Source organism: Spermophilus citellus (genome assembly GCF_964194105.1).
Source record: "Spermophilus citellus genome assembly, chromosome: 2".
Lineage (NCBI taxonomy): Eukaryota > Metazoa > Chordata > Mammalia > Rodentia > Sciuridae > Spermophilus > Spermophilus citellus.
In genome coordinates, this window is record NC_138183.1 from 162,626,876 (window position 1) to 162,647,774 (window position 20,899).

Genomic DNA, 20,899 nt, shown 5'->3' on the forward strand with positions numbered 1-20,899 from the left:
CTCTCACCACTTCTGTTCAACATAGTTCTAGAAACACTGGCCAGAGCAATTAGACAGACGAAAGAAATTAAAGGCATAAAAATTGGAAAAGAAGAACTTAAATTATCACTATTTGCAGATGACATGATTCTATACCTAGAAGACCCAAAAGGGTCTACAAAAAAACTACTAGAACTAATAAATGAATTCAGCAAAGTGGCAGGATATAAAATCAACACACATAAATCAAAGGCATTTCTGTATATCAGCGACAAAACTTCTGAAACGGAAATGAGGAAAAACACCCCATTCACAATATCCTCAAAAACAATAAAATACTTGGGAATCAACCTAACAAGAGAGGTGAAAGACCTATACAATGAAAACTACAGAACCCTAAAGAAAGAAATAGAAGAGGATCTTAGAAGATGGAAAAATATACCCTGTTCATGGATAGGCAGAACTAACATCATCAAAATGGCAATATTACCAAAAGTTCTCTATAGGTTTAATGCAATGCCAATCAAAATCCCAATGGCACTTCTTGTAGAAATAGATAAAGCAATCATGAAATTCATATGGAAAAATAAAAGACCCAGAATAGCAAAAGCAATACTAAGCAGGAAGAGTGAATCAGGCGGTATTGCAATACCAGACTTCAAATTATATTACAGAGCAATAGTAACAAAAACAGCATGGTACTGGTACCAAAACCGGCGGGTGGACCAATGGTACAGAATAGAGGACACAGAGACTAACCCACAAAGTTACAACTACCTAATATTTGATAAAGGGGCTAAAAGCAAGCAATGGAGGAAGGATAGCATCTTCAACAAATGGTGTTGGGAAAACTGGAAATCCATATGCAACAAAATGAAACTAAACCCTCTCCTCTCACCATGTACAAAAATTAACTCAAAATGGATCAAAGACCTTGATATCAAAACAGAGACTCTGCGTCTGATAGAAGAAAAAGTTGGCTCCGATCTACATATTGTAGGGTCAGGCCCCAAATTCCTTAATAGGACACCCATAGCACAAGAGTTAATAACAAGAATCAACAATTGGGACTTACTGAAACTAAAAAGTTTTTTCTCAGCAAGAGAAACAATAAGAGAGGTAAATAGGGAGCCTACATCCTGGGAACAAATTTTTACTCCTCACACTTCAGATAGAGCCCTAATATCCAGAGTATATAAAGAACTCAAAAAATTAGACAGCAAGATAACAAATCACCCAATCAACAAATGGGCCAAGGACCTAAACAGACACTTCTCAGAGGAGGACATACAATCAATCAACAAGTACATGAAAAAATGCTCACCATCTCTAGCAGTCAGAGAAATGCAAATCAAAACCACACTAAGATACCATCTCACTCCAGCAAGATTGGCAGCCATTATGAAGTCAAACAACAACAAATGCTGGAGAGGATGTGGGGAAAAGGGTACTCTTGTACATTGCTGGTGGGACTGCAAATTGGTTAGGCCACTTTGGAAAGCAGTATGGAGATTCCTGGGAAAGCTGGGAATGGAACCACCATTTGACCCTGCTATTGCCCTTCTCGGACTATTCCCTGAAGACCTTAAAAGAGCATGCTACAGGGACACTGCCACATCGATGTTCATAGCAGCACAATTCACAATAGCTAGACTGTGGAACCAACCCAGATGCCCTTCAATAGATGAATGGATTAAAAAAATGTGGCATCTATACACAATGGAGTACTATGCAGCAATAAAAAATGACAAAATCATAGAATTTTCAGGGAAATGGATGGCACTAGAGCAGATTATGCTTAGTGAAGCTAGCCAATCCTTAAAAAACAAATACAAAATGACTTCCTTGATATAATGAGAGCAATTAAGATTAGAGAAGGGAGGAAGAGCAGGAAGAAAAGACTAGCAATAAACAGAGACATGAAGGGGGAGGGAAAGGGAAAGAAAATGGGAATTACATGGAAATGGAGGGAGAGCCGCATTGTTATACAAAAATACATATAAGAGGCTGTGAGGGGAATGGGAAAATTAATAAGGAGAGAAATAAACTACAGTGGATGGGGTAGATAGAGAGGATGGGAGGGGAGGGGAGGGGAGGGGGGATAGTATAGGACAGGAAAGGTAGCAGAATACAACAGTTACTAATATGGCATTTTGTAAAAATGGGGATATTTAAATGATATGATTTTGAAATCTGCGTTGGGGGTAAATATGGGAGTTCATAACTCACTCAAAGCTTATGTAAGAAATATGCTATGTCAAGAGCTGTGTAATGTTTTGAACAACCAATAAAAAAAAAAAAAAAAAAAAAAAAAAAAAACAAAAAAAAAAAAAAAAAAACAAAAAAAAAAAAAAAAAAAAAAAAAAAAAAAAATAAGACCAGTTTTCTGTTACTGGCAACTAAACACTCGCCTAAGATGTGCGGGACCCTGTGTTCAGCACCACATAAAAGTAAATGAATGGAATAAAGGTATTATGTCCAACCACAAATAAAACAATATTAAAAAAAGCAATTCCAAATGATGTTGTTCTTCTCCTTAGTTTCTGGAACTCTTACTTTTTACTGCTTTAATAGCGTGGGCTAATCTGATTAAATTCATTTATGTTACCATGCATAGTAAATATCCTCAGTGGTGGGTTCAATCACAACTTTACCTTGAGAATGTGCTCTCAATTAGAAAAGGGTCCAGGGTTGGCAAATTATGGCCCACTGGCCAGGTGCTGTGGCATAGTTAGAGTAACTAAGACAATTTTTACATTTTTTAAAGGTTTGTTTAAAAAAGGGAATATGTGGCCAGAAAGCTGAAAAGATTTATTATCTTGTCCTTTGTAGAAAAATCTTGCCAAACCCTGCAGTTGCACAGGGGACCTATCTCATGAAGTTGAGATTAGGATTTTACTAAGGAAAGAATCATTGTCAGTATTTAATACCTTTGAAAAATTATTATAGATCACCACATTAATTTTGGTACAGGTTAAGATGTATTCTATCTTTAAATTAGATTCCTTTTCAGTTTATTAAATTCCTATTATTACAAGACTATGAAAGACACTGGGGTTATGTAATGAATAAAAAAGGGTCTCATTGTAGTTGCAAATTGCTTAGGGAGAAATGGTTTGAGCAATACTCCAAAGAAAAGATAAGGGTATGCATACAAAAGATTGCATACAATTTTTTTTTCCAGTACTGGGGATCAATCTCAGTGTCTTGCACATGCTAGGTAAGGACTCTGCCACAGAACTTCTTCCCCAGTCCTTAAAATTTTTTGAGCAGCAAAACCAATGACAGTTCACCTTTTTCTATAGATCTTCAGGCAGGAATGAACAGTAGATAGTTAGAAATGTGGGCCTAAACCTCAGGAGCAGAAGAGGAGAAATGAACAACCATCCAACAGCTACTCTATATGTTTCATTTTATAACATCAATCCTCAAAGTTAAAATATTTTGCAGTTTCTACTTCAGGTTATACTCCAATGCCCATATTATTTTCATTAAATTAAATTGCTTCTTAAAGGGAAGTCAGAACTAAAGGAAAATAGGGAATGATTCACAAAAAGTCTGGGGAGGGCTGTCAGGGAGAGACTATGGAATAAGAGGTAAAGGTCAAACACAAAACCTAAGGGATTGCCTGTGTTTAATTATGGGTAAAAGGTGGAAAGGTAGTAGAAATCTCTGAAAAAAGTGATCCAAATGTATAAAGATAACTAAATGAGACTTCATGGAGACTTGGAAATTCAAAAGTTTTAAAAGCTCAATACCTTCAAGTACAACACATACAGAGAAGAAGTCATTTAATTTGGCCAATAGGAGAAAAGGGGATATCTTACAGCGTCCTTCAATTTGGTAGCAACTGGTCACATGTAAATTAATTGAAGCTAAATAAAAATTTAGAGATTCAAAATTCAGTACCTTACCTATCTGGCCACATTTGAAATGCTCAAAATCCAGATGTGGCTAGTGTCTACCACATTGGACAACTCAGGTTATAAAAAATTTCCATCACTGCAGAAATTTTGATTGGGATATGTTTGCAAAATATCAGAAGCAAGATTGAAATGGGGGAGATTGAACATGTTTACCTTCACAACTAAAACTTGATTTGACCTCTCCAGCTTGCACTTGCCTTTTCCTCTTATGTTCTGGTCTCAATCTTCCTTTCCTGGACTATTGCAAGGCTGCTTGTCTGCCTCCCAACCTCTGTTCTTTTCTCCTTCTAACTTCCTTTTCTCAAAATAAATCATTTCTCCACTCAACAATACTTTTTTTTCAGTGCCACTTTCCCTGGCTATTCACAGTCAGCTGTAGTGGAGCGCTGCTGGCCTACCTGATCACACTACAGGAAGGCGGCTGAGTGTCTCAAAACTTGAACTCACAGCTCATAATACAATGCTGAGAGAATGATTATGGTGCATTGTATCACATTTAACATTAGAATAGAAACGATTGCTGATCATTGCACTTTCCTGTCTTTTCTCACCTGTTGTCAACCCTTTTTTTTTGGGGGGGGGGGTAACCAGGGATTGATTCCAGGGATACATAACCATTGAGCTACATCTCCAGTCCTTTTGTATTTTATTTTGACACAGGGTCTTGCTAAGTTGCTTAGGACCTCACTAAGTTGCTGAGGTTGGCTTTTTTTAAAAAATATTTTTGTAGTTGCTGATGGATACTATACCCTTATTTATTTTTATGTGTTGCTGAGATGGAACCCAGTGCCTCATAAGTGCTAGGCAAGTACTCCACCACTGAGCCACAACCCCAGTCCACTCCCCCACCCTCACCCCCCAGGTTGGCTGGGGATCTCCCTGCCTCAGTCTCTGGAGCAGCTGGGATTACAGGTGTGGGCCCCCGCTCCGGCCCAAACATTTTTTTCTTTCCCTTTGCCGCTGTTGTGTCTCAGTTAAAATTCCGGTACATTTCTGTTTACCACTGCAACAACTGTCTTAATTCTAGTCTCTTCTTTCACTTTCCACAAGGAGATCTGGTCATACCATTCCACTTCTCTAAGCTTTCCTCCCTTAGGCAAACAGGATATAATATCGTTAAGTTTTCTAATAATTTAGGGTCTCCCCACCTTTCCTACCTTGACTTCTTTAACACATCTTTCTATTACTCTGCAGGTACTCACCATTCCCCTGGAGCTTTCATGCAATCTCACCCTTTCCCTCCCGCCCACGTGATGCCATCTTTCATACCCCAAGATCCTCTCAAACCTCTAATAAGATTCAGGACTAAAGTAGCACAAAGAGCCCAAGCTGAGGGAGGCTATTATTGATAGAGTAGAAGGACACGACCGTGTGACCTTGTCCTTTTGGGAAGGGACCCATAAAAATAAGCGGCACGTCCAACCACAACTATTCATCCGAAAAAGAACCAAATCTTCACTGTTAGGGTCAGCGGCTGACAAACAAAGACATTTGGGTCAACGCTCCCTGGGGCTTTGGGAGCGAGGGGGATTGTGGGAACGCTGTTCGCGCCCCGCTGGCTCATGGGAAATGTAGTGCCGTGTTCTCCAACATGGCCGCGCCCAGGTACGGTGGTGTTCGAAGGCCTCTTACGGCTCTCTGGGGCTAGGTGGAAAGGCTGGCGAGGGAGCGAGCAGCAGAGTAGCGAGAACCCCGCCTGAGCAGAAGCGGAGGTGTGGGGCACTTCTTGCTGGCGGGCACGAAGGGCTGCAAGTCCTCATTTTCTCTTGTCGGACTTTTTCGTTCTTCTTTGTTAGGTCGCTGGCCTGGGGCTGGAAAGCTCGAAAGAAGGAAGATCTAGGCGGCGCTCCCCTTGTAGTTTGTGGGCTGTACCGTGTCTGTGCGTTGGGTGATCCACTTAAGGTTGAAGGTGCACGTGTTTGTGTTTGGTACGATTGCTCACGTGGTGCCTGTATCACTCCGTTTTTGGGGTCGGTCAGGCACTTGTCACCCAGGGCATGTTAGTATGGCTCTTCTAGGGCTTTTCTGACCAGTGTCAATCAACTCAGTGAAGCAGAGAGCTTGTTGATGGCCTGATTTCCCACGGAGCTGTCTTCCTGTGCTTTTGTTTAGCCACCCCTGGGCCCCTTGCGTGTGGTGGTGTCACCCTGTGGTTTTGATCGATTTCATTGGACATTTATTGCTAGCCATATGCCAGGCACCCAGTCTGTTCCCTTAAGTAGATGACAGCCTTCTGAGAGCCCAACACACAAACAGGTAATTATAATACAATGTGAGGACTCCAGGTATACACTGTGCAAATGAAAACGTTGAAGAAGGCCACCAAAATCAGAATTCTGGGGGAGGAGAGGTTTAGGAACTAAGATGGCAATTTCTATTTAGTTATTTTTTGAAAAGTTTATTGAGTAGCTACTGGGTATTAGATCTTGTTTAGGTGTTGAGTGCTACATGGTGACAGACAAAATCCTTACCTTACAGAGTAGACATTCCATTAAGTTGTAGGAGAAAGAATAAACACATTAATCAACACACAGATATTTAGAAAGTACTTGAGTACTTATAAGGTACTTTTGAGTATTCAAAAGGTTAAACGATATGATAAATGATAGGGGAATTTTTCCTAGTTGTTTAAAATCTTTATTTTCAAATAGGAAATGCATTTGAATAGCCACTAAATTCAAGTCATGGAAGAGGAAAATTCTCATTTCTGGATTCATCTTACCATTTTCCATTCCTGGAGACAACCCATGTCACCAGTTTCTTGTGTGTTCTAAAGATTTATATGTATACTCTGTGTACCTGTGCTATCTTTAAAATCAGGCCTCATTTGATAGGAATTTAGGGTCTTCCTACTTATTGTTATTTAAAAATTTTTGTTGTTGTTGTAGATGGACACAATACCTTTATTTTGTTTGTTTATTTTTATGTGGTCCTGAGGATAGTGCCTCACATATGTAAGGTCCCAGTGCCTCACATATGTAAGGAAAGAGCTCTACCAATGAGCTACAACCCCAGGCCCTACTCATTGTTTTTAATGTAGGACTACACAAGCACAGGAACATTTGTTTTGCCTCTACTACTTTGTTCAAAATAAGCTCTGTATTGTTTAAGAAGGGCATGGACATAGATACTACAATTGCCACTTGGGGTGGTATTCAGTAGGGTATATTGAGGGTTAAACTACCTAGCAAGCAAGTTGCAAAGCATGCATATTCTATAGGCTCTTTTATCTTACAGAGAATATCCTCAGGCTGGGGAGGCTCAACTGGGCCCAGCATGGCTAGTATCCTACTAAACAGTGACTTTACTCCTATAATATGCCAAGGTGCAACCGAGAATCTGTGCAATAATGGAAAACTCCATGGCTAGGGAAGTGGCCTTGATGAAAAGGAGGTACCTTTATGCTTCAACAGCTGACATCCTGTTATTGTTGAATTGACAGGTCTGCTGGGCCATTGCATTGCCAAACCACAGGAATGGAAGTGGGGGACCAGCTTCAAAGGCTATCTGGATTTGTCTTTCTTTACATGCAAAAATATAGCATGATTGAGGGAGGGAGAAAAATAGAAGGGATGACCAAAATGTGGTATGAGGCTCCATCTGCTGGTGTTGGACTCTTAGTGGCAAACTTAAAAAAAAAAAAAAAATGTATTCAGCATCTTTTCTTTTTCATTTCTTCCATTCTTAGCTTATGTGAAACATCAAGAAAAAAATTTGTAGTATACTCACTATTTGTTTTCCATGACATACTACAAAGTTGCTCTTAGAAAGATGGAGAATTTAGAATGGAATGACTGTAAAATAGTCTTTTGAAAGTCCTCAACTGTTCTTTGTTTTGTTAAACCATTCTGATATGGCTCGAAAGAAAATTAACAGTAATGTAGTAACAGATAAATTTAGTCCTAAAAAAGTTGTGAGAGGCACTACTATTATTATCCTTATTCATATTTACGGAAACTGAAGCACAAATATATGTAACTAACTCAATCAGGATCATTCAGCTAGTTGGACTCCTAAACACTGCACTGAAGAAGGGTCTAGGGTAACTAGGGAAAATATGACTTAATTCCTCAAAGAGCTCATAGTCTAGTGGAAGGGGACAGATATTAGAACAAATAATTTGAGCAATGTTACAAATATCCAGTCATTTATTCTCTTCCTCTCTAATGATTACTCCTCAGGTTGTCCAACCTTAGTGGTCTTCTTAGGAGCTACTTAGTATTGTCAACTGCTAGGCAGACATTGAGACTGTTTCTCACCAATGCCTTAAACATATCATATCCTAAATCTGACTCATTACTTTCCTCCTCAAGTGGCCCTTCCCAACCTTCCTCTTGACTTTGCAGTTTTGAAATGACATCACTAGTCTCTCAATCACTCAGTCTGTGTCCTATTAGTATGCCATCTTTTATTCCTTTCTTCCTCACATCTGAGTGGCAATCAAGGTGTACTGATTCTACCTGAAAAGATTTTTACCCTTCCTCTTTCCCCTCTCCTCATTTCCTTTCTTTCTGTACCTCCATTGTAGACCAGGCCAACATTTCTACTTGCCAAACTGGGTTATTACATATTTTCTCATCTCTCATCTCCCTAGTATGCTGTGTAACCAGCCTGTCTTACTGGTTTTCCTTCCTATCACATGTGCCCTGTGTACTAGGAAGTTGGAGAGCTGACATTTCAACAAACTTGGTGTTTTTTTTTATTGTATACTTAAGGACTAGTAATGAGAGTTTCTACTGTTAGCCATTTTTAAATAAAATTTTACTTAACCCCCTAAATTTTGAAGTGTGCAGAGCGGAACTAGAGGGTCAGCAAACATCTCTGCTCAAAAAACATTATGCCTATACCACACTGTCTTTGCCAGACATACTCTTTTCTGTTTTAGTTTCTGTTCTTTACCACCTCACTAAATATTTTCTTCTTCATATGACTCTATAATGTTCTTATCCTCAAGTACTGAGAATGGAACCCTTTCTGGTTTGAAGTTTTCCCAACTTCAGTTAACACTGATCTTATGTTTTTGGATCTAATTCATGTCACACTTAATGACTGTACCATTAGCACTTACAGATGTGTCATATGATTTCATTGTTTAGTATTTGCCTTGTTGAACTTAAACTTTTTGAAAGCACATTGTATGTATTATAGTTGTATGCTGCAGGGTGAGACTATAATAGGAATATGTGTATTCATTTAATATTTATACCTTCAACAGTATTCACTGGGCACCTACTGTGTGTTAGCATTCCTCCTCTCTTGGGGTTTACATCATGATGGGGGAGTTATGCTAATGGGTGAATCATAAATTATATTAAATTCTGTGAACAAAATAAAATTGGCTATTGGGATAAAGCATGGTGTAGGGTGCTGATTTTTAATGATTATAAAAGCCTCTTTTGGTGTACTTAATAACTCCCAAATTTGATGATTGACACGTTTGATGATTGATATATTTCAACAAAATGAATAGTTTTATGGGGTTCTTATTTCTATTTTTTAAAATTATAGCTATAAAATATATAAGATATACAGCTTTTAAAATAGTAGTACAAACACCTGTACCTGTTTTCTGGCTTGAGAAATACCTATGATGCTTCCATGTGACACTCTCATCAGTTTTCTTTCCCTTTCCCGCAGATATAACCTCTCTCCTAAATTTTGTGTTTATCAGTTTATTGCTTTTATTTTAACTTTGTTATATATATTTAATATATATATATATATATATATATAATATATATAAACAGTAATGGCTTGCTTTTTGGATTTTGAACTTTATTATAAGTAGAATTGTATTTATTTTATGTTCTTCTGTGAATTTTTTGCATGGTTCTTCCCTCTATTGCTCCTCTTACTCCTCTTTTTCCTCCTCCTCCTCCATGTCTTATATTGTCATAGTGGAATTTATCTATACCAGTGTTATATAGGACTTTATAGTAATGGCATTCATCACCTATGGGTAGAACTGTGTGCTTAATAGACTAAAGCATTGAAACATTTCTTAGAACCCTCAGAAATGTTATTAGATGTTCCTATCTTGCTACCTTCTTAGATATTCCTTTATTTCCCATGTCTGTTTGTTCTCATTTCTTTGGATTGGTGAAAGGTAAATAAAGAATTTTTAAAAAATTGTCATGTAAATATTTTTATAAATTATAGGACATGAATAACATTATTATAATTGTTCCTTTAGGGAATCTTAAGGTTGACATTTTTTATTACTTTTTTTTAATAGTATTGCTATGGACACCAACCATCAAAGTAATATCAAACTCAGTAAAACTGAGAAGAAATTCTTAAGAAAACAGATTAAAGCCAGGAATACTTTGCTGAGACATGAAGGCATTGATGCAGTATCCTATGCCACTCAGGTGATCTAAAATATTATTATTATTTGAATGTACATATATTGGTATGTAAATGTGTTTTATTTATATTGTTAATTGCTCAAGACTGTAGTTGTGTGTTACCTCCACATTAAATATATATATGATAGGGCCTAACTTTAGATTTTGGGCTATAGCATAACCCAGAAGTTTTGCTAATCAGTAACTATTCTTTGCACTAGAATAAGTTGTGGGTTTATATTAATGATAACAATATACAAGTCTTTTCAGTTGATAAAACAAACTTATATTCATTATCATATTTAATTTCCTAAAAGTCCTTATGAAATAGCTGAGAAAACTATAAAGTTTTGAGAGATTATGATATATCCATTGATGTAAACTAGTAAGTGGTTGATCTTGTAAGCCAGATCTTCTGTATCCTAATACAATCTTTCTTCTGTTCTCAACCTTGCCTGTGTTATAAAGTATTTTGATAATATACAGTAAATCTTTTTTCATTTACTAGACCGTATTTACAAAACTTTTTCATTATTTGCCTACATAATGAAGCTTCCATAAAAACCCAAAAGGACAGAGTTCAGAGGAATTTCTGGATAGTGGAACAGGTAGTGGTTCCTGGAGGATATGTAGCAGAGAGGGAATGGATTCTCTCTTCCCTTTCCACAACTTTACCCTGTGTATCTTTTCCATCTGTCTGTTCATCTCTGTCCTTTGTAGTACTCTTTATAATAAGTGGGTGCATGTAAGTAGAGTGTTTGCCTGAGCTCTGTGGGCTTCTCTAATAAATTAATTGAACCTGAGGAGGGAGTCCTGGGAACCATTTACAACCATACTGTCAGAAATATAGGAGACAACGTACTGTTTGCTGTGGCATCTGAACTTGAAGGCAATCTTGTGGGACTGACCTCTCAACCTGTGGGATCTGATAGTGTCAGAATTAAACAGAATTAGAGGACACTTTAACTAGTTTCTCCTGGAGAATCTGCTGCAAAATATACTGGTTGCTGCTGGGGAGAAATCCTCACAGTTTTTTTTTTTTTTTTTTTTTTTAGAGAGAGTGAGAGAGGAGAGAGAGAGAGAGAGAGAGAGAGAGAGAGAGAGAGAGAGAGAGAATTTTTAATATTTATTTTTTAGTTCTCGGCGGACACAACATCTTTGTTGGTATGTGGTGCTGAGGATCGAACCCGGGCCGCATGCATGCCAGGCGAGCGCGCTACCGCTTGAGCCACATCCCCAGCCCTCCTCACAGTTTTTGATGGCTAGAAATCATAGAAATATTTTCTCTTGGGTTGTATTGCATGTGTGGGAATAGGAAAAAACCAAAATTTAACCTACTCTGTCTCTCAGAGTTAGGGATATTGAAATGTTTTTGTGATTATATGTGACTACATATAAGCAAATTATTTTGGCATTTTAATCAAAAGACAATGCTCATTGACTGAGGTCCAGGGCAAATAAATTGCCATCTGAAAATAAGTTTTCTGTCCTTTAATATAGTATTGTAGTACTGGATTTGTTTACTATGTATATGTGTATACTTGTATGCATATAAAGTATTGGATACTCTATGACAAAATAGTTTCACTTTTCTTATCCAATTAATGGTAATTCTTTCACATCCTTTTCAAGCAAGGTTATAGATAACTTTCATTTTGTATAACAAAACTAATACCTAATCTTAAACTTGGAGTAAATTAGGGGGTCATCAAACAATTGTCCTAAGAGCAAATCAGGCTTATGAGTTAAGAATGGTTTTTACGGGGCTGGGGATGTGGCTCAAGCGGTAGCGCGCTTGCCTGGCATGCGTGCGGCCCGGGTTCGATCCTCAGCACCACATACCAACAAAGATGTTGTGTCCGCCGAGAACTAAAAAATAATAAATATTAAAAAATTCTCTCTCTCTCTCTCTCTCTCTCTCTCTCCTCTTTCACTCTCTCTTTAAAAAAAAAAAAAAAGAATGGTTTTTACATTTTATGGGCTTGTTAAAAAATAAAACCAGGGGGCTGGAGTTGTGGCTTAGTAGTAGAGTACTCAACTAGCATGTGTGAGGTACTGGGTTCAGTCCTTAGCACCACATAAAAAAAAAAAAATAAACAAAATAAAGGTATTGTGTCCATCTACAACCAAAAAAATAAAAAATAAATAAAGCCAGGACTGTATTACAGAAACTTATGTGGCTTTCAAATTCTTAAAATATTTATTATCTGAGTCTCTTTAGAATTTTACCAACACCTGGTATAAAATGATAAAGTGAATGAGAGGAGACCATCCATGGTTTACTTTTGTTATACTGTAACATTTTTAGAAATCATAGGTCATAAATTGAGCTCTTAATATTGTGTAGAATGGTTTTTAAGTATAGAGATATAAGGACACAAGGCTATAAACATCAGAATGAAGATAGGAGGACTCTCCAACCCAAAACCTCTTGAATAAAGGTTAGTGTAGGACTGTAGATGACAAGAAGCACAAAACTTACAAAGGAAACAATTTTAACTGCAAATTGACTAAATTACTTAGACTGAATTAATTTCCTTAGGGAAATGTTCATATTTTATGCTCAATAGAACCTATAATTGATTTTTCTTTGAGCTAATACCTTTACTTTTAGTTTTTAGTAACCATTTTATAATAGTTGATTAAAAGTGTGGATTCTGTAAAACTAGTAGAAATAGGTTTGGAACCAGCTCCTCCTAATCACCACCTTAACCTAATTGTTCTGATTTTCAGTTTCTTCCTCTAAAAGGCTCATATTACTCAAATAAATATACTTCTTGTAAAGATTATGTTAATCAGGATTAGGTAGATAACAAGAATATAGAACGTTCATTCTCTGGAAAAAAGCAAGTATCATAAAACTGCTTGTTTCTTCCCATTCTTCCTCTTTTCTTCCCTTTCATTATGCTAAATTTGTTTTTAAATGATAAAAAGTCATTTTAAATTTGCATTTATAGTTATTAAGAAATGAATATTTTACAGAAATTGGCTATTTAAAAACAAATGTTATTTACAACATAGGAATTGTTTTTATTCTTCAGATATTTAGTAAATTGGTTTACATACTTTGAATGAAATTAACAAGTAATTACCACAAAAATTTCTTTTTAATTACATCTTTGTTGAAAATTATTTTAAAATAACTTTATTTTAAAACAAACAAGTTGATATCAATTGATCATGTTTCTTTCTTTTTTTGTTTTAAAGAGCCTGGTTGTTGCCAATGGTGGTTTGGGTAATAGTGTGAGTAGGAAGCAACTGCTCCCAGTTTTAGAGAAATGTGGACTTGTGGAAGCTCTCTTAATGCCACCTAACAAGCCCTATTCATTTGTAAGATACACAACTACAGAAGAATCCAGAAAAGCCTATGTTACCCTCAATGGAAAAGAAATAGTGGATGATTTAGGACAAAAGATTATTCTGTACTTGAATTTTGTGGAAAAAGGTATTATCATAAAGGTATTATATAGTTATTTTTTAAATAATGGTTCTTGCCTTTGTAAGTTTTCTTTTTTTAAAAAAAATATTTAACATCAATAAAATTTAAGGTTATCCTGTATTCATGTTTAACTATGCAAGAGTACAATAGGAATTGATTTTGTGATTTTAGTGTTGCTGCAGTGAAAAAACATATTGAATGCTAAAAGACAATGCTTTTCATCCTGTTTATAATTATTACTTTAATCATGATAATCATAATCATTCCAAGTAATGTATACTTGTGTATATGCTTACATATTATATTTACATATAATCATATGACATAATTATCATCTTATAAGTTATTTTTTATTTCAAATTTTTTCTTTTTTTATTTGTTTTAATTAGTTATACATGACAGTAGAATGCATTATGATACACCATCTGGAAGCTTTTGTGAGTTTTCTTTTCATGGGCATAAGTTGAATGGGAGTTCAGTTACTGTGAAACAAAAGGCCATTGGTAAAGCAGTCCTCTGACATATATTCTTTAAGTACCTATTTGTGCCAGACTTGGGGCTAGTAGTTAAAGGATATAGTGGTGAATAATACATGGTCTGCCCTTCAGGAGGTCTCACTAATGATTAATTAATTAATTTGTTTATTCATTATAGTACTGGGAAATAAACCCAGTGCCTAGCAAGTGCTAGCCAAACACTCTATCCTTGATCTACATCTCCGGCCCTTTTTGTTTTATTTTGAGACACAGCCTTATTTAGTTACCCAGGCTGGCCTTGAACTTGCAATCCTCCTGCCTCAGCCTCCTAAGTAGCTGGGATTACAGATGTGTGCCACCACAGCCAGCAAACAATACATTTATTATGCCTGTTACTTAACTTAGAACTTTGCTACTTAATTTTACTTTTCAGAGTTTAATATTCAGGATTCAGATCAGTTTATTTCACAGTATGTACCCGGAAGCTTTGAATTAATCACTTAAGAATCAACTGTGATCCAAGTGATGTATGTCAATCTTCATCTTTTTTGAAGAGCGAGCAGAAATCCCCAAAACTTTATAGGGTGTTATTCAATGGACTTTCTGTGTTGGTGAATACTTTCATTTCTGTGCTGTCCATACAATAGTTGTGGATAGTGCCATAGAGGAACTGAATAATTTAAGTAATAGCTTTATAGACTTATTTGTACAATTGCTATAGGGAGTGTTACACCTTTTTACCTCTACCCATAGATATGAGATGTATTGAGATGAACTGTAATTCAGATATCTAATTTTATATCCATTTGTTATTTATTTAGCAATAAAAGAGATGTTTAGATATCCTGGGGGTAGGTAACTGGGTAAAATATGATCAAATTTATATTTTTGTAAAATGAGACTTAAAGGAAAACTTTTAAAGACTCTTTTTAAATATATATATAGAAATTATACTTCTCAGTGTCCCTGTGTTTAATTTTAAATCTGACTTAGGCGTCACAGATTTTAAAAACTAGATTATTCTTGTACTTTGTTTCTGATCAGTTTTTGAAAACTGAATAGTGAAGGAGTAGCTAGTAATCAGGAAGTACTGTCCTTAGATTGCCTCCTCTGCCTCACTCCATTTAGTATATAGGACATTCAGAAAGGAATTGTACAAAGTGAGCTTGGAGTATTCTTTATATGATATCCTTCATTAGCATTATATCCAGGTATACTTGTAAGACTGTAGCAATCACATTTATAACCTTGGAAATAATTTTTAATTGAAATAAGAATTTTTATTATTTATTTATTTATTTATATATTTGGTATCAGGGATTGAACCCAGGGGCACTTAACCACTGAGCCATATCCCTAACCCTTTTTTATATTTTATTTAGAGATAGGATCTTGCTAAGTTGCTTAGGCCCTCACTAAGTTGCTGAGGCTGGTTTTGAACTTTTGATCCTCCTGCCTTAGCCTCTTGAGCCATTGGAATTATAGGCATGTGACAATGTGCCTGGTCACAAATGTTTTGATACTTTTTTATATCTGCTGAAGAGCAAATATAAGAGCTTAATTTTAATTTTTTTTTTGCAAAATTATTGTCACACAATAGAATACAAGAGATATTTTTAATTTTTTTTAAAAACAGGTGGATGTTTAGGAAACCAAATATAACTTAATTGTACTATGAATTTTTTATCTTTAAGGAATTCTTCCCAAAGCTTTTCTTAACAAAATTTGAATAAATAATATAATTTCTGGCATATAGTAGGCACTTGGTCTATACTTATCAAGTGATTTACTATTTATATTTACAAAGTGCTATTAACAGAATCTAGTGGGTACTTATTATTTTTGTAAATTTTTATATTAAATAATTCTAAGATATATTTGCCTGGCTGAAAATCTTTAGAAATCATTTCTGCAATGCGAACAATTGGATCCCTAATAGTAGATATTAATATATGTATTCCCTTAATCTGGTAGAAAATTTTTTCACTTTCCTTCTGTACCTGTCTAAAACTTTGAAGGACATAGAAACTTAAATTTATTTTAATATGTATTAAATAATTCTTCTTACGTGATTTTAAAATTTCTTTAGAAAGCTCTATGCTAGTTTACATTTTTCTATTACTTGACCACATTTAGTATGAAGAGATTGAAGAGTAAAAATGGGCAACTAAATTCTTGAATTAATATTTAAAGATAACCTTGACCTTCTTGTAGAGTTATATACTGTGAATATTGTGAGAAACCTTGTCTTTTAGTGACGATTAAAAAGTGAATTATGATCAAGCAGTATACTTAGTACTGTTCTATTTGCTGAAGGGAATTGGGTGAATAAAATATGCCATAATTTTGATCTTGGTCCTTGTTTTTGTAATTTCTTTTTTTTTGGGGGGGATGGGGGGGCACGTGGAACTAGGGATTGAACTCATAGGCACTCGACCACCGAGCCACATCTCCAGCCCTATTTTGTATTTTATTTAGAGGATTTCACTGAGTTGCTTAGTGCCTCACTTTTGCTGAGGCTGGCTTTGAACTTGTGATCCTCCTGTCTCAGTCTGATCCATTGGGATTACAGGCATGCACTACCAAGTAGCCTACCTATAATTTCAATATGTTGTGTGCCTTTTAGCATTCTTATTTATAAAAATGAGAATTTTCTGAGTTGATAAATGACTATTGGACAGAATTATCTGTATATAAAAATTTTCTGTTTTATATGTAACTATTTTAATTTGATTTCCCCTAGCACAATGGAAGGAGATGGGGCTTCAACCTTTACCTCCAGGCCTCATGGTAGTAGAAGAAATTATTTCGTCTGAGGATGAGAAAATGCTTTTGGAAAGTATTATTTGGACAGAAGATACAGACAATCAAAATTGTAAGTAAAACTTTCCGAATATCATATTTAAAAGTTCTGCAAAATGTTCTGTCACTACTCTTCCTTCCCTCCCTGCTTTGGTTTATTAAAACTTTAATATTTCCTCAAGTTCATTGAAAGTAGCCTGTATCCAGTGTTAGGCAAGTCATACCAATAATTCTTAGGAACACTAATAGTAGATAACATTTATATAGCTATCAATTTTAAACTCCAAACTGATGAATATTTATTAGTTAGCATTTATACAGCTAACATTTTAAGTCTTTTCACATATATTATCTTATTTGTTCCTTTCTACCCTAAGGCAGATTTCCTCTGAGGAATCAGCAGTGCAGTACCATACCACTGCAGTGTAGCCAAAGCCTCCTGGTGTTATTTGCAAATTAGAGTTACTCTGACTTTCCACATCATTAGCAGTCTTGTGAGTGGCAGTGTGCATGTTTATGTCTTTCACAGTGATTAGGTGAATCTCTTTATGTGTTTGTTACAATTTTAGACTTGAAAGAACAGTGGATATGAACAGAATGGTTAATGTTATCAAAGACAGTAATTTAGCAGTCAACAAAAGTTATCATTCTAAACAAATCCATACTCATAATGTTGACTGAGATATATGAAGGATTGCATTTTTTTTCCTCCTAAATAGTTTTCTTTCTTCTCTTCACACAGTTCAGAAATCCTTAAAACACAGAAGAGTAAAGCATTTTGGTTATGAATTCCACTATGAGAACAATAATGTAGATAAAGATAAGCCATTACCGGGGGGTAAGTAATTGTTAATAATAAATATGAGTTTATAAAAAAAAGACTTGTATATTTGAAGTTTGTCATAGCTAAAAATGTATGTTTTATTTATAGGTAAACTTTTGATATATTTATTAAAGCCTTTTAATTAGATAAATGGTATTATTTTTATATTTTTAGCTTCTTACTGTATTTCTTATTGGTATATTATAATTATACATTATAGTGGGATTCATTATGCCATATTCATATGTGTATATAACAATTTGATCAATCTTATTCCCCAGAACTTTCCTATTCCCTTCCCTTCTCCCTCATCCATTTGCTCTGCTCTACTGATTTCCCTTCTATAATTATTGTTATATATACACATATATATATTTTAAACATTTATTTTTTAGTTACAGGAGGACATAATACCTTTATTTTATTTTATGTGGTGCTGAGGATTGAACCCAGTGCCTCACGCATGCTGGGCGAGCACTCTTCCTCTGAGCCACAACCCCAGCCCTATTATTATATTTTAAAAATAAGTGTATTATAATTATGTATATAGGCAGGATTTATTGTGGTATATTTGTACATGGACACAATGGTAATATTTTGTTGTAAAAAAATTTGAACATACAAATAAAACTAAAACTACTTTTCCCATACTTCTTTCTTTTAAGAAGTTTGTGATATTACAAGTTTAGCATATATTCTTCTAATCCTTTAAAAGATAAGTGTACATCCAAATATATACCTACTAAAATATGTAGTTTAATATATGTAGTATTATATTGTATAAATTATATATTCATATATTACATGCATCCCTCCAACATGTTCATTTTCCTTCATGATATATCTTGAATATCTTATGTAGTTTTTCATTTTACTGAAAGTTCCATAATAGCTTATTCAGTTAGTTTTCTATTGATAAGCATTTAATTTATTTCTAGTTTTTATCATATAGTGCTATAGTGAATATCTTTGTGTGTGCTTCCTTAAGTACAATGTAAATGTGTTCTCAAGAGAGACTGCCAAGAAATAGAATTATTGGGTTAAACATTAATGCTCATTTGACATTGTTACAAGATACAAATTGTTCCTCAAAACAGCTGTGCCAACATAATTCTCCCCAAGTGTGCACCATTTTCCTTTCACACTTTCTTACATGTGATGTTATAAAACTTTAAAATTTTTAATTTCCTAATTAGTAATGAGGTTAAGCATTTGTATATACTTTTTTATGAATATTTTTCATATTCCTTACCAGTTTTTTAATATGGGTTGCTTTTATGTCCTTGATATTATTTAAGCTTTTTATTCATTGTGAAATAACATTTATGACTCCCATGGACTAACACTTATGACTCCTATGACTCCTATCACTTTGAAAAATGTGGTATTTTAAAGACAATAATTTAAAATTATATAAAATAAATATAATACTTAACATAACAAAAAGAAAGTGAACAGGTTAATTTCTAATAAATAATGTACAGGTTGATTATTCCTAATTAGAAAATTCAAAATTCTCCAAAATCTGAAAAGTTTTGAATACTGATGTGATGCCACATGCATTACCCAAATGAGTTCATGTGACAGGTCAGTCAAAACATAGGCGCTGGGCACGTGGTGCATGCCTCTAATCCCAGAGGTTCAGGAGGCTGAGGCAGGAGGATCACGGGTTCAAAACCAGCCTCAGCAACTTAGCGAAGCCCTAAGGAACTCAGCAAGACCATGTCTCTAAAAAAGAAAATACGTGTGTGTGTGTGTGTGTGTGTGTGTGTGTGTGTGTATGTGTGTATAAAGGCTGGGGTTATGGCTCAGTGGTTAAGCATCTCTGGCTTCAATTCCCAGTACCAAAAAAAAAAAAAAAAAACCAACAAAACTCCAAACAAACAGAAAAACTACTTAGGCAAACTAAAAATATTATATGAAATTACCTTCAGACTATGTAAATAAGATGCATATATGAAACTTGAGTGAATTTTGTTTAAATTTAGGTCCATCTCTGAAATATCTGTTATGTATTATATGCAAATATTTCAAAATCTGAAAAAATTCCAGAATCTGAAAATTTCTAGTACCAAACATTTTAGATAAGGAATAATCAATACATACTAAGTTTTATTATTTTGTTATTATTTTATAAAATACCCAAATTGTTGTTAGAGAAATTATTATTTTAGACTTTTTATTTGATAAAATTAATGACATACATAGATTCTTAAGATGTTTTGTTTTTGTTTTGTTTATAAGCTCATTGTTATATTAATAGATCTGACTGCTACATTAAATCTGTTTGATTTATATCAGTGACTTTTTTATTCTTGGGTGAAACATGCAAAGTAATTATTTTAATACGTTTTGTCTTTATGATTGCTGATTTCAGGTCTTCCTGACATTTGTGATAGCATTTTGGAGAAATGGTTGAAGAAAGGTTACATTAAGCATAAACCTGATCAGTTGACTGTAAATCAGTATGAACCTGGGCATGGTAAGTATTTATTCTTTTAAAATACCAGTTATATATTTCAGAATTAAGAAGATTATATAACATTTTAAGATCAAAGGTATTTGATAGTTAGCTTAAACTCTAACTTTGCTTATATTCAATATTTATGTTTATCTTAATTTCTTGCAAATCTACGCCTCAACCCCTTGAGGAGCATTAGTCAAAAAGTCTTAAAAGACTGATATAAATTGATGTTAGTGATTTTTTTGTTTTTGTTTTGGCTCTCAACATTTTATTTGGAGAAGGAGGTGACTGCTTAAAACAGAAATCTTCTATAATGAAAGAAATGAATACTTTAAAGAAGGGAAGAAAGTTAATTGGTTGAATGCCACTTTCTCTATTTGAGAATATAGAAGACAATTCTAGGATGTCATGTTAGTGGAAAATCTTTAGGTCATAGATTTTTTTGCCTTTGTTAGCAACATCTTTATCTGATATTTGAAATAATCAAATAATTTTGAGGGTTTTATAAATGGCAATAGTTGATGTATTTTTTATTGCTTATTAACCTGTCTTTCCACTGGTTTGTAAACTTTTTTCAGACAGGGACTAAGTCTTGTTTTATATCTTTTCACTATCCTCTTAGTTTCTTTACTAAGAGGTGCTC

General features: G+C 34.7%; 1 protein-coding gene across 3 annotated transcripts in view; it reads left to right on the forward strand.

Annotated features, from left to right (window-relative positions):
• Positions 1-5,482: 5,482 nt before the first annotated feature.
• The window catches only part of ALKBH8 (alkB homolog 8, tRNA methyltransferase), a 64,591-nt gene continuing 49,174 nt past the window's right edge, over positions 5,483-20,899 (forward strand). Inside the window, exons 1-6 of one of the 3 annotated variants that reach the window (XM_081279389.1) lie at positions 5,483-5,510; positions 10,141-10,276; positions 13,460-13,697; positions 16,911-17,042; positions 17,712-17,807; positions 20,170-20,274. In XM_081279389.1, the coding sequence (XP_081135515.1) occupies positions 5,497-5,510; positions 10,141-10,276; positions 13,460-13,697; positions 16,911-17,042; positions 17,712-17,807; positions 20,170-20,274 (721 nt within the window). In that variant the 5' untranslated portion in view covers positions 5,483-5,496. The other 2 variants (XM_081279388.1, XM_081279387.1) reach the window with 2 other exon arrangements.